The sequence below is a fragment of the Lampris incognitus genome, chromosome 13 (genome assembly GCF_029633865.1).
Source record: "Lampris incognitus isolate fLamInc1 chromosome 13, fLamInc1.hap2, whole genome shotgun sequence".
Lineage (NCBI taxonomy): Eukaryota > Metazoa > Chordata > Actinopteri > Lampriformes > Lampridae > Lampris > Lampris incognitus.
This window is the reverse complement of record NC_079223.1, coordinates 32,323,851-32,337,428: the sequence shown is the minus strand read 5'-3', so window position 1 is coordinate 32,337,428 and position 13,578 is coordinate 32,323,851. Positions and strand designations below refer to the sequence as shown.

The window sequence follows — 13,578 nt, the reverse complement described above, 5'->3', positions numbered from 1 at the left end:
ATACCAGTAATTTCATAAATAATATTCTCTTTTCCAGTAACATGGTCTTTTAAAATAATAATACAAGTTGCACATTGTCCCATTGAATAGTTCTATAATTTACTCACTACAATTTAAACTACAATTTAAACATCCACACACACACACACACACACACACACACACACACACACACACACACACACACACACACACACACACACACACATTCTCCATCTCTTTTTACACAATTCTTTCCAGTTATAACAAAGCAATACTGCTAGACCAGGGAAAACACAATTCTTTCCAGTTATAACAAAGCAATACTGCTAGACCAGGGAAACAGACGGGGGTCAGAGGTCATTTACTATAGAGGACTCTTAAAGGTTTTGGGAAGATTAAAGGTGGTGCTTGGGTCGTCGGGGACACATGCAGACTGATATGTACAACTGAAAACCAACCCCCCCCCCCAAGCCTACCCCTGTTGTTGCTTCTTTTCATCTCTATCTCTCTCATTTTCTCTCAATGTCCTTGATTTATCCTTTTACCCCGATCCTCTTCTATCTCTCCCTGTGTAATTACCCATCCACTGCCTCACATTGATTCTCTACTCCATATCTTTACTCCTTTTCTTTCCATCCCTTGCTGCTCCTCTTCCTTTCTACCCTCCCCCTCCATTGTCTGTCTGTCTGTCTGTCTGTCTCTCTCTCTCGCTCTATTTCAGGTCCCCAGCATCTCCTTGGATAGTTTTTTTGATGCGGAGCAACATAGTGGTCAGCCATTGATCAAGACGTGACACCGAGTCGAACTCCTTAACAGCCTCTGTGAACGCCTCGCTGTTCTGCTCCTCGTGGGCCTCTAAGAGTTTCTACAGCAATAAACACAAACATGATAATAATTATATCAACACAGAACGGTGTAATGCTTAAGCATAACTATAACCTTTTTACCTCATCACCTCTAGAATTGTGTGCAACAAAAAAACAAATGAACAGTGGCAAATAATAAATAAGTTAAAAAAAACATCTTTGTTATTACGCTACAAGTGACCACTGTTATCCATACTGTGCATGTCTACGACTATTCTAAGAAAAAACAACTGCATGAAATTTATTTAAGCAATCAGATTACAACAGTCTGAAATCACAAAGTTGAATCAGTTCATTTGGACAAGATGTTTATTGGAGGAAATATTTCATCACTCATCTAAGTGACTTCTTCAGTCAAAACTGACAGCAGGTATCCCCACCCCTTATAAACAATACAGTGGCATAACAACCGAAACCAACGTCATATGCAAATTGACATGCAAAAATATGAAATTTGCATATGAAACCGATCATTGGTTTCGGCTGTTATGCTGCTGTATTGTTTATAAGGGTGGGGATACCTGCAGTCAGTTTAGACTGAAGAGGTCACTTAGATGAGTGATGAAACGTTTCTCTCAATAAACGTTGTGTCCAGATGAACTGATTCAACTCTCTTGGATTTCCTTATCTGGATTATTGAGCATGCATAAAGACAACAGTCTGAAATAGTAATGTTGTTTTTTTTTCATTTGTTCACCCTTTTTCCCCCCAATTGTATCTGGCCAATTACCCCACTCTTTTGAGCCACCCCAGTCGCTGTTCCACCCCCTCTGTCGATCTGGGGAGGGCTGCAGACTACCACATGCCTCCTCCGATACATGTGGAGTCGCCAGCTGCTTCTTTTCACCTGACAGTGAGGAGTTTCGCCAGGGGCACGTAGCGGGTGGGAGGATCACGCTATCCCCCCCCCCCCCAGTTCCCCCTCCCCCCGCACAGGCGCCCTGACCGACCAGAGGAGGCACTAGTGCAGCGATCAGGACACATACCCACATCCGGCTTCCCACCCGCAGACATGGCCAATTGTGTCTGTAGGGAAACCCGACCAAGCCGGAGATAACACGGGGATTCGAACTGGCGAGCCCCGTGTTGGTAGGCAACGGAATAGATTATGATTGTTATGACTGTGTCTTTATGTCTGTTCAGTAAAAATTTTGCATGAGGTTTGGATTGTGGAGGATTTATTGACTACAAAATTGAGCTATATGCTTTGAACCTCTTCAGAACAATGTCTGGGAGAGAAAGTGTGAGAGAGAAAAAGAAAACAAGACGGAACTAAAACTAAAAAGATGAGCAGTTTGAGCTCAAGTAAGCTCAAGCTATAAAGCTTAAAGTGAAAGTTTACCTTTAACAGTTTGAGTTCTCTGGAGTCTGAGAAGGCTGGGAACATCTCTTCATACTTCTCAATAGCCAGCTGGAACACAAATACACACCAAAAAAAAAAAAAAAATTAAGTCATCAGAAAACTACATGCATTAGTTTTCCGATGATTTCAGGGAAATTATACATTTCCACCTGTAAACCTGAGGTGAATTTTTAGATGCACCTGGCTTCAAAATCACTCAAAAACTGACATTTAGCCTCACATTTAGCTGTACCATCTGTATAGTTTTGGGGGAATGCATTTAAATCTGTGTTTAAATAACATAATCCTCATCTGGCAAGAAAACTGATGGAATATATTTTTTCTCCCTATTAGTATTCTATTGGTATTGCCCATGCAGTTTCATTCGAGGTAGGATTTCACAGAAACACCATCAACGGAGATGCACGTAAGGCGTGCTCTATCACCTTTAACATGCCCAAACAAATCAAACTTCTGATAAAAGTTTTGAAGCGCTTATGATGTTTCAAATTGTGTTTCTGGGTTGTTGGTTGGCTACAAACGTGATTCAGATGAGCTAACTTTAGCTCGACTGAGCTGGTGCAAAAACATAAATTCTAAGACGTCAATGTTAAGTGTTCAAACAGGACATTGTGCAAATAAAATTCAAAATATGTATTAAAAATATGTATTTTTAAAATCATTTTACTGCTTATTGTACTTGTACGTGACGTATGTGATGAATACACCCTTGAATCTTGTAGACTCAAGATGATCCCATATTGTTCTGTTCACAATAAAGTCACACAACCATTGTGCATCACATCTTTGACACTGTATCCTTAATCATATAGGACATGCAATACAAATATAAAACATTTTTTTTCTTGATTTTTCCCCCTTTTTCGCCCCAGTTGTACTTGGCCAATTACCCCACTCTTCCAAGCCATCCTGGGTGGCTGCTCCACCCCTTTTGCTGATCTGGGGAGGGCTGCAGACTACCACATGCCTCCTCCGAGTCACCAGCCGCTTATTTTCACCTGACAGTGAGGAGTTTCGCTAGGGGGACGTAGTGCGTGGGAGGATCACGCTATTCCCCCCAGTTCCTCCTCCCCCTGAACAGGCGCCCCGACCGACCAGAGGAGGTGCTAGTGCAGTGACCAGGACACATACCCACATCCGGCTTCCCTCCCGCAGACATGGCCAATTGTGTCTGTAGGGACGCTTGACCAAGCCGGAGGTAACACGGGGATTCGAACCGGTGATCCCCATATTGGTAGGCAACGGAATAGATTGCTATGCCACCCGGAGGCCAAACATACTTATTTTTAGTGCTCCCTCTGTTTTAATGAACATTTACTGATTCAGGTGTTACAATTCATCTTTCACATGTTATTTTAGGCAAAGCCGTCCCTGTGTGTTTACATTTGTTTGCTTATGTGGCATGTGTCTATGTGTCTGTCACCCTGTGTGCTGTGTGTATTACTGTGTGTATGAATTTATGGTGGTTTGTGTGTGTGTGTGTGTGTGTGTGTGCTTGTGTGTGTGTACCTTGGCGTTGAGTTCATCCACTATGAAGTGACAGAGTGAAGCCTTGAAAAAATACTCTTTAGCGTTGTACTTCAACAAGGGATTGTCCATGGTGCTAGTAGCCACCTAATGAACACATACATACAAACACACAACGCATACACAAACAAATGACTTTCAATTGTGTTTTACCTTAACTGATTGGCACACAGATACACACACTGGTTGACGTATACACAGCCGCCATAAAGATACAGCTTAAGTGAGTTAAACAAGTGTGAAGCTAGCTGATGATACAACAGCGAAGTCAACACTGAAATACAAACATACACACACAAACATAGAAGGCTGTTGTTACCTGTTCATAGATTTCAATAGCTTTCTGGTACTGTTCCAGCTGAGCACTGTAATGGCCTACTTTCAATAGACACTTGTTGGCGGAGCTGAAACACACACACACACACACACACACACACACACACACACACACACACACACACACACACACACACACACACACAATTTTAAAAACACAAATAAATCACTCACTTAGAGATGAAGCTCGTACGACTAATAACTAAACTCATTCACCTAGTTTCCTCAGTAAGATTTACACATAAGCTTATTATGTGAATACGATTTTGATTTATGATCATTATGTGAATAAGATTTCTGATTTTGAAGGAGGTTATAAAACAAACTTTTTCACTATCTGGCCAGAGGGACCAGCAAAGATAGAATGTCAGGTTTTAGTTCATACAGCTGAAGTGGTTTTTAAAGTAAACAACAGCAAGTCAACACAGGTTTGATGTCTGCTATACATGAAAAACAAAATTGTGAGGGTGTCCAGATAGCATGGCGGTTTATTCCGTTGTCTGCCAACACGGGGATCACTGGCTTGAATCCCTGTGTTACCTCCAAGCGTCCCTACAGACACAGTTGGCTGTGTCTGCAGGTGGGAAGCCGGATGTGGGTATGTGTCCTTATTGCTGCACTAGCACCTCCTCTGGTCGGTCAGGGCGCCTGTTCGGGGGGGAGGGGGAACTGGGGGGAATAGCGTGATACTTCCATGCGCTACATCTCCCTGGCAAAACTCCTCACTGTCAGGTGAAAAGAAGCGGCTGGCGATTCCACATGTATCGGAGGAGGCATGTGGTAGTCTGCAGCCCTCCCCGGATCGGCAGAGGGGGTGGAGCAGCGACCGGGATGGCTCGGAAGAGTGGGGTAATTGGCCAAGTACAATTGGGGAGAAAAAGGGGGAAAATTTTTGTTTGAATTAACCACCATTTAGCTGGTTGTAAAAGATCTAGCTGATGAGGGATCAGTGAGGCTGCCAAATTAAGACTGATCACATCATATTCTTCATGTAGTTAGTCAAATGTCAAAAACTTCATAACGTTTGTGCATCAGACAAGCTTTATCTGATCCAACAACCCAATTACCTGTTAGATTCTTCTCCTTTATAGTAGTCTGCTGCCTGTTCATAGTGAGCAATGGCCTGAGTACGCCCAAACACAAAAACGAAGACAAACAGCGAGAACATTTGAGTGTAATTGTCAACACATCAGCAATTTCTTTCAAATCAAATCAATGCTAAAAACATATAATTTAAAAGTCTCATATATGAAATAATGTATATCAAATGAAAAAAAGAACAGATTCTCTTTCTTCACCTTCTCAATGTCAACCAGTTCAGATTCATACACCTCAGCTATTGTAATGTGGTGTTTGGCTGCGATGGTAAACCGTCCCTGTAACACACAAAGAAACGTCACACACACACACACACACACACACACACACACACACACACACACACACACACACACACACACACACACACACACACACAGCAATGATAGTGTCAGATAAACTTGTATCAAAAACAGCTGTAACAGGAAGGGGTTAAAGGTTGATGGGCGGAGCTTACCATGTCAGTGTAGATGTCAATGGCCTGATTTAGACAGTTGATAGCCTCTGCAGAGCGGAAGCACATGAAAATCATCATGACAGAGAGAAAATACTGGAAAGAGATGCTAGAGATTGGTGCAAAAAGAGTGGAACGGCCTGGACGTCATCTGACGACCAGGAACACTGGTTATCCTCTTTATCTCAGTCTGTCGCTCTGGTTAAGAGGATCAGCCAATGCATACAAGACAAACCCTGGGAAGGGAGAGTTCTAAGCACTGACAGATAAATCATTTCAATATCACTATCGTCCATCAGAATCATACATTAAAGTGGCTTACAAAATTTCTTCCTCTGAATCTATGATTTCACTTTTTTCCTAATCATGACATAATTGACCAACAAGCCTATTATGATTTAGTAAACCTGTCACAGGGACCTAAGGAGGACCCTAGTAATGTATTCAGTAGGCAAGGATTCCTCTCTCATCCAAAACAGTGACAATCACTGTGTCACGTTTTAGAGAAATGTGTAGGCTATTGATTACCTAGCCACATATCAATCAATTAATCATTGTCTATTTATCTAATACAATTTGTACATAAATACCTTACAATGGGCTTTACATGTGAGCAAAAAGTGAGTCAAATAAGCAAAAATCCCTTACCTACACATGGAATAAGTATGTGTGTGTGTGTGTGTGTGTGTAAGGTGAATGTGAACACCTGTTAGGGTAAGTGTCAAGTGTATATACTTGTATGCGAGTTTAAAGAAGGGGGTGTTGGGGCAGGATGCAGAGGAGAAGAAGGGGAAGGATGGGGAGGTTCGACTTAAAAGCCGCCCCTCCTTCTGATATGAACACTAACAAGTTTGGGAAAGGGAAATACTTATGTGTCATTAATAGAAGAGCCCCTACTCAAAGCCTCAGACCAGCAGGAACAAAACTGGTCAAGTAAAAGACATTAAGGGGTTTTTGAGGGGTTTGGGTCTGGTACCAATGTTGATGATTTGAAGGGAAAAGCAAAGACACAAGAAAGATCATATTTCAAAGATTCAAATAGTGTCTCTGTTTGTGTAAAAAAGATTTGGAAACTATTATGAGCATTTTGCTCAACGGTAGTAACTGCGACAGAGAGCTGCACTGATGGCTGCTTTATTACTCAATATACTGTGTTTCACGTGTGTGTGTAGAAAAGGTGTATGTGTGTGTGTATTATGTGTAGTCAGTTTGTGCGTATTTGTCTTTTTTAATCTGTGTGTGTGTGTGTGAGCACGTGTGTGCAGTATCAGTCTGTGTCTGTTTTTTTTATCTGTGTGTGTGTGTGTGTGTGTGTGTGTGTGTGTGTGTGTGTGTGTGTGTGTGTGTGAGCACGTGTGTGTGAGCACGTGTGTGTGAGCACGTGTGTGCAGTATCAGTCTGTGTCTGTTTTTTTTATCTGTGTGTGTGTGTGTGTGTGGGTGTGTGTGTGTGTGTGTCTGAATGTCTTACCCTGCGGGTCAGCTTTTTTATATGCATTTCCTGCGTCAACGAAGCTGGTGGCTGAGTCTAGTTTGTTCTGGAGCTGCATGTGTAGCCGAGCAGCCTGGCAGAACGCATTTCCTGCAGCTGCACGCACACACACACACACACACACACACACGCACGCACGCACGCACGCACGCACACACACACACACACACACACACACACACACACACACACACACACACACACACACAGAGTTCCAGAGACAGAGCAACATGCACACAAACACATTTTCAATTTTTTGACATAATTATTTTGTATTTTGCACAACAAGGTGAGACCGACGAAGTTCACATTCATTTTCTGGAGGCACTGGATGAGCTCATAACATTTCAGGTCAGAACCGTTTGGAATATATTCATCAATCTGGGGTTTGGATTGATTCGATTTAGCAAACAAAGAATGCCATCGAAACAAAGAGCTGAGTAACCTGCAAAATGTTGCTCAGCATCTGCTATTATTGGCATGTGTCCTATTTACAACAAGGGCTGAGCAGTTGTCTATTTCCACCAAGGTTAGCAGATGAACTGTTCATTGTTAAGGCTGTCATTTGGTTCTTTGTTACAGGTGTGTCTATAAAAACCTGACCATGTGTATATGATGTGGAATATGCTCAAAAGCCCTTCATGCCATCCAGTGTCACGTAGCCCCAACGAGCTGCTAAAAAGACGCTTACCCCTCTTGATGCCATCATCACTAGAAAAATGACTGCATAGAGAGGAATATGCATAGGTTTCCAAATATGTGACTGTGTTTCTGTACATCTGTGTATGTGTGTTTTTGTACCTTTGTGTCTGTATGCGTATGTGTGGGGACTCTGTGAGAACACACAAACATTCCTGTTTAGCATCTGCCATGTCAAAGCTATGCGATCATGACTCAGTTATATTTTCCATCAATGCAGCAAACGCTGTTGCTGTCGTTGATGAAGAGAGCAGAGAATTGTCCATTTTGGGAGTGGTTTGTACTTCCACTACAGTCGAGCAAAAGCACTTCTTACAAAAGTACGCAGATATCCGCCTTTCATAATTGCTAATTCACATCTTAGATAAAAATGCAGACTACTGGGGGGTGGGGAGAGCATATTTGCAAGCCTGGTAAATGTCAGCAGACCAGCAGCAAGGTGCGTATGATTGGCTGCCAAACATCATGGCAAACTATCTGTCAAGATATTGTTTTTGTCAGCAATTATCGACAGTCATCATATTTGGAGGAGGTATTATTTGTACTGGTAGATGTAAAGTGGACATCAATAATGGTGTTAAATGTGCATGGATGGATCTGAATGTATATATCTGCATGTGATATATATCTGCACCACTTCCACTGTGGGAAGGTGGGGACGCGAACTTATGTTTGCTGCGGCCTCACCCAGTACCATCCGTGGAGTGTCTTTGTCCACGTCTGCCCATGTCTGTCCACATCTTCATTTAATGGCTGGCGGAGCTGGTGCTGGATCGGCTGGGAGAGTTTGGTCTGCTGCGTCCTGTGGGCCCAGGGACCACGGCCCTGCCTGGAGCTGTGCCCGAAGAGGAAGCACTGAGGGCAGTCTGACAGGACACGAAAGCGGGGTAGGCTAAGCTAACTGCTAGCCCATGCAGACCGGCAGTTCCAATAACACCGAGGGAGGTCTGGCAGCAGCCTCACATGGCATTGACTATGTTTTTGGTGTTGTCGTGTGGAGTGCAGGGAGGTGTGTTGAAGGTGTCTCTCTGGGAGAGCTGGTGTTGGATCGGTTGGGGGAGCCTGGTCTGCAGCGTCTGGTGGGCCCAAGGACCACGGCCCTGCCCGGAGCTGTGCCCAAAGAGGAAGCATCGAGGGCTGTCTGACAGGACGCGGAAGCTGGGCAGGCTAAGCTAACCGCTAGCTCATGCAGGCCGGCAGTTCTGACAGTCATCCTGGCGTTCGTTCTCTTGGACAGTGATTTTTTTTTTTGTAGTTTGACATATGTGTTCTTGTAGTTTTTGGATATGTGTTTTTGTCTTTGTGTTGCACTGCTGTGGGCTGGGGGAAACAATATTTTGTTTTATTTCATGTATGCAAGAACATGAAATGAAATGACAAATAGTGTTCCTGATTCCTTCATATATTTGTGTGCGTGTGTGCATAAGTGTCTTACCACTCCAATTCTTGGCCATCTTGAACATGTTGGCAGCTCTGGCATACATCTCACAGGCATCCTCTACCTTATGGTTCCCTCTAACACACAAAAGAGAAACACACACACATTTACGTATAATGGCTCTATTACAGATATTACAGATTTCATCCAGCTTTTAGCCTCAAAGGACAGCATTAGTTTTATCGGGACAAGTTAGTAACTTGATTTTGCCAAAGAACACCATTAGGTTAATATCCGTCGGTCAACAAGACAGTATAAGATTCGACTAGGGAAGCATGCTAATCCAGACAGTATCGTGTCACACAACATCATTTTCATTTTAAAGCTGGGGACAGAGTGGCCAAGTGGTTAGACATCACCTTCCAAGTGAAGCACCACCATACCTGTCTAAGAATCCTTGAGGAAGATATTGAACCTGAGCTGCTCCAATCTAGCTGGGAGCCCAAAATAAAATTCCCCTCCTTGGTGATGAAGATAGAAGAATTCAGAGATCATGCAAAAACAGTCTGAAATACAACACATCTCATCCTCCCCGTCAAGTTTTACTTTCTAAACGTATAAGGTAAAACCACTTAAACAATTTAAATAATAAATTAAGTAGTGAAGTTTAGTCAGGCTCTTTAAGGCTCCAGACATTCAGGGCTTGCTGGGTGAATTATTACCATTAAGTAAGCTTCTGCTGATAACACATGCGTGGTCTGGGCTTCCAATTCATTATTTTAACACACCTTGTTGAGTGCACTTCAGATCCATTTTCAAGCAGCACAGCATTTTCAATTTCAGCTACACTTGTCGGGTGTTATGGAGCTGTCTACCTCTGACAGTGACTGACAAGTTGTCATGGGAGTTTTCATCATCCCACAGCATATTTTCACAACTAGCATTCATTAGGTCACTCTATAAAAATGAGGGTTGCAATGCTACCTTCCATTTGCTCCATCTAATTTTACTTGTTGTCTAATTGCCCTCGAAATAAGCTGGTAAAGTGACACTATACATACAGAACTTGCCAGACAAATTTCCATTGACTTGTTCTGGATACTGTGGGAAAAGGTTCATCTATTTATCTGCCTAATTTCCATTGGAACATGATAGATTAGCATGGGTACAGTATATCCTCCACACATCCATCAGATTGATAACCCTTGACACATGAGCATATCCATCACTTTCTGCAGCAACTCCACCACTGCCAAGAGGCCACAAACAAATCTAATCTCACTTTAAAACATAAAGTACTCTTGTCACACCTGGATCAAAATTAGATAAATGCCGTCGCTCAACCTGGGAGCCAGACTCGTAATTTTTTTTTTTAAATGAAGTACTCGTCATACAGGGACTCAATTGTGGTGTCTCATTATGGGGCTGCAGGTCATTAAAATACTATAATGTTTTCCATCATGTGCATCTAAACAGAACAGATGTTACATCACACCTTGGGATCCAGCTTCATTAAAACTTACTGTTGGTACTCATTCTACCATTATGAGGGTGGCCTACTCATGATCAATTATGACCCATCTTCGTTATAAACCAATCATTTTAGGGATATAGAAAATTTCATATGCTAGTTCTGACCATAAATACTTAAAACTGGGATATCAAAATTGAAAATCAATCAGTATCTCCTTCTAATATCTACTCCAGAAAGATATTTGAAAGATATGGATCAAAATCATGTTTATTGGCCATGTAGGTTTACACTACATGGAATTTGACTCCGGTTTTGTGGTTCTCTCAGTGTACTTAACATAGAATGATATAACTACAGCACAACATATGGGGTTCATTCTTCCAGTATGTTAAAAATGTCAATTTCCTACACATGTGATTACTGTAGTGTGGGTGGTATCATGCCGTATAGTGCTGCATATTTACAGTGTTTAACATATACTAACTTATGTTTGTGGCTTTGTTTCATTCTTTTGGGGTTTTCTGTTGTGCTTTTTTTCCTCTCTCAATATTTTGTAAGCTGCTTTGGTGTTTGGCAGCATGTTCCTCTTTACCTTTCCACTTTATGGATGTTCTGATGACACAGCTGTATTGCGCTGTAAAACCCAATGAACCAATATTGAAAATCTGCTTCTCTGCTGGGTATAAAATAGGGTCTGCAAAATCATTCCTTCTGTCAATGCCACCAAAGTGACATAAAAATGTTTACCTAGAATCCAATATCGACTATGTAGGAGGATCACATGCCCCTTCTGATCCATTCGTCTACCTGTGGATTGATCGGTCGATACCCCTTCCACTCAGTCATCTTATGTTGCATGGTGAAATTCCAGTCTGTCCCATTTTACGTGTAAACAACAATTTCTTTCACCCCTCCACACACACACACACACACACAAAACCAGCCCCCGCATAGCCCACCCGCCGTTGTGACTGCGCCAGTCCGCCTCCCTGCCTCCCCGGCCCGGCCTCGAACTACGACCCTCCTCACTGTGTCCGCTCGCATCGCCACACAACCTGAATTCAGCAGGTCATCGTGACGTGCGATGATGCGCATTCACATTTTATTACACTATTGTGGCACAGATCGTTAACATCATATGCTATGACGTGACAGATTTGTCGCTAACACAGAAGCAGCGTCCTTACTGAAACGCAGCCCTGCGTGGAATCCCCCTCCCCAGAGAGACTGAGAGAGCGAGCGAGAAAGAGAGGGGGGGAGTGAAAGAGAGAGAGAGAGAGAGAGAGAGAGAGAGAGAGAGAGAGAGAGAGAGAGAGAGAGAGAGAGAGAGAGAGAGAGAGAGAGAGAGAGAGAGAGCATCCTTACCCAAACATTCCTCCCAGAAACGATCCAGACGCCTTGACCTTTTTGTCGGCTTCTGCCATCAGCTGGATGGCCTCTTTCTCTTTACCGGAGTTATCCATTGCTGGTCGCGGTTGGATGAGGAGAGTCTGCGGCTGAAGGAGAAAACAAACTGATGTTCCGCAGTGGCTGGAGAGCAAAACGTCTCGGTGCTGATGCCGAGATGCTGCAGTTCTTCTTCTACGCCCCCCAAAAAGCGCTCTTCACCCCAGTCTTGCCCCCTTGCGGCAGCAACAGAAAATTAACACCAGGACGCGTTTTTTCCAGAGGGAACAGGGCGGGATGATGCCGTTGACGGCTTTTTTTCTCTTTTTCATAGAGGTACATTGAGAAAAGAAAGAAGAAAAATGTGTAGGCATTGAAAAAACAAACAAAACAATCAAACAAACAAACGTGTGGGCATCACAAAAGTGCAAAAGCAACTATCTGAAATCGCTTTTTTTAACAAGTCACTTTCTTAACGCACATGATGTGAACTCCACTCATGAATTTGCGTGGGACACGCTAAATCTGGGAGTATGAGAGCACCGTTTTTTTTCGATTTTGTATTTTACTTTCTCTACTGATGTAATAAGATACTTGCAAGCTACTGTTAATCGAGATTACCATTATGTAAATCAGAAAAAGGTAACGTCAGAAAAACGTAAATAGCCTTAATCAGCAGTGCCATATTCATCAGCATACGGATTGATGTGTCTTTACTTGTATCTCGGCATTGTCAGTTATTTTTTCATGTGCTTTTCTCATCCCATTAAAGTGAGGTGTACGTCATTGTTTTCATGTTAGCATCTCCATTTTAAGAGTTTGAGTTGCGCACAATATTATCTGTATGGCCTTTATTTCCAAAATGTGCATGTCTGGTCAGTGTGGCTAACTATTGATCCAGTGTACAGCCATGGATTCAATCAGCTGTGCAATTGTATAATAATGGCATAATAATGCCTACAGGACATTTTGATGAGATTTTGATCTGTGCCTGCTCACATTTTTCAGTCCCTGGTAGACAAGAACTACACGTCGACATAATGATATCCATTTTATCGAAGAATTTAAAGGTTGTTTTCTGTCCTGGGTGGCAAAAACAAAGATTTCTTCCAATCAATGCTGCCAGACACTTAAAATACAAGAGCATGGGCTCCGGGTAGCGTAGCGGTCTTTTCCGTTGTCTACCAACACGGGGGTCCCTCTTCGAATCCCCGTGTTACCTCCGGCTTGGTCGGGCGTCCATATATACAAAATTGTCCGTGTCTGCGGGTGGCAAGCCGGATGTGGGTATGTGTCCTGGTCGCTGCACTAACACCTCCTCTGGTCGGTCGGGGCGCCCCCCGGTCGGCGGAGAGCGGGTGGAGCAGTGACCGGGACAGCTCAAAAAACAAAAACAAACCAAAAAGCAAACAAACAACCCAAAAAACAGCGGGGTAATTGGCCAGATACAATTGGGGAGGGGGGCTAAAAAGTGAAAAGAAGCGGCTGGCGACTTCACGTGTATCGGAGGAGGCATAGCAGCAA

General features: G+C 43.0%; 1 protein-coding gene across 5 annotated transcripts; it reads right to left on the bottom strand.

Annotated features, from left to right (window-relative positions):
- Window positions 1-282: 282 nt before the first annotated feature.
- napba (N-ethylmaleimide-sensitive factor attachment protein, beta a) lies at window positions 283-12,131 on the bottom strand. 5 transcript variants are annotated; one of them, XM_056291991.1, is made up of 11 exons: window positions 12,034-12,131; window positions 9,670-9,674; window positions 9,252-9,329; window positions 7,097-7,213; window positions 5,630-5,676; window positions 5,373-5,450; window positions 5,142-5,197; window positions 4,058-4,142; window positions 3,721-3,825; window positions 2,191-2,259; window positions 283-847 (listed from the first exon to the last, which is right to left on the bottom strand). In XM_056291991.1, exons 1-11 carry the CDS (start codon window positions 12,129-12,131, stop codon window positions 695-697), a joined length of 891 nt encoding a protein of 296 aa, XP_056147966.1. In that variant the 3' UTR covers window positions 283-694. The 5 variants fall into 5 exon arrangements, with proteins under 5 accessions (XP_056147966.1, XP_056147963.1, XP_056147965.1 ...); XM_056291988.1 differs by lacking the exon at window positions 9,670-9,674 and adding an exon at window positions 7,684-7,744 and having other exon boundaries at window positions 7,097-7,224; window positions 9,231-9,331; XM_056291990.1 differs by lacking the exon at window positions 9,670-9,674 and adding an exon at window positions 8,963-8,974 and having other exon boundaries at window positions 9,252-9,331.
- Between the last annotated feature and the right edge of the window lie 1,447 nt (window positions 12,132-13,578).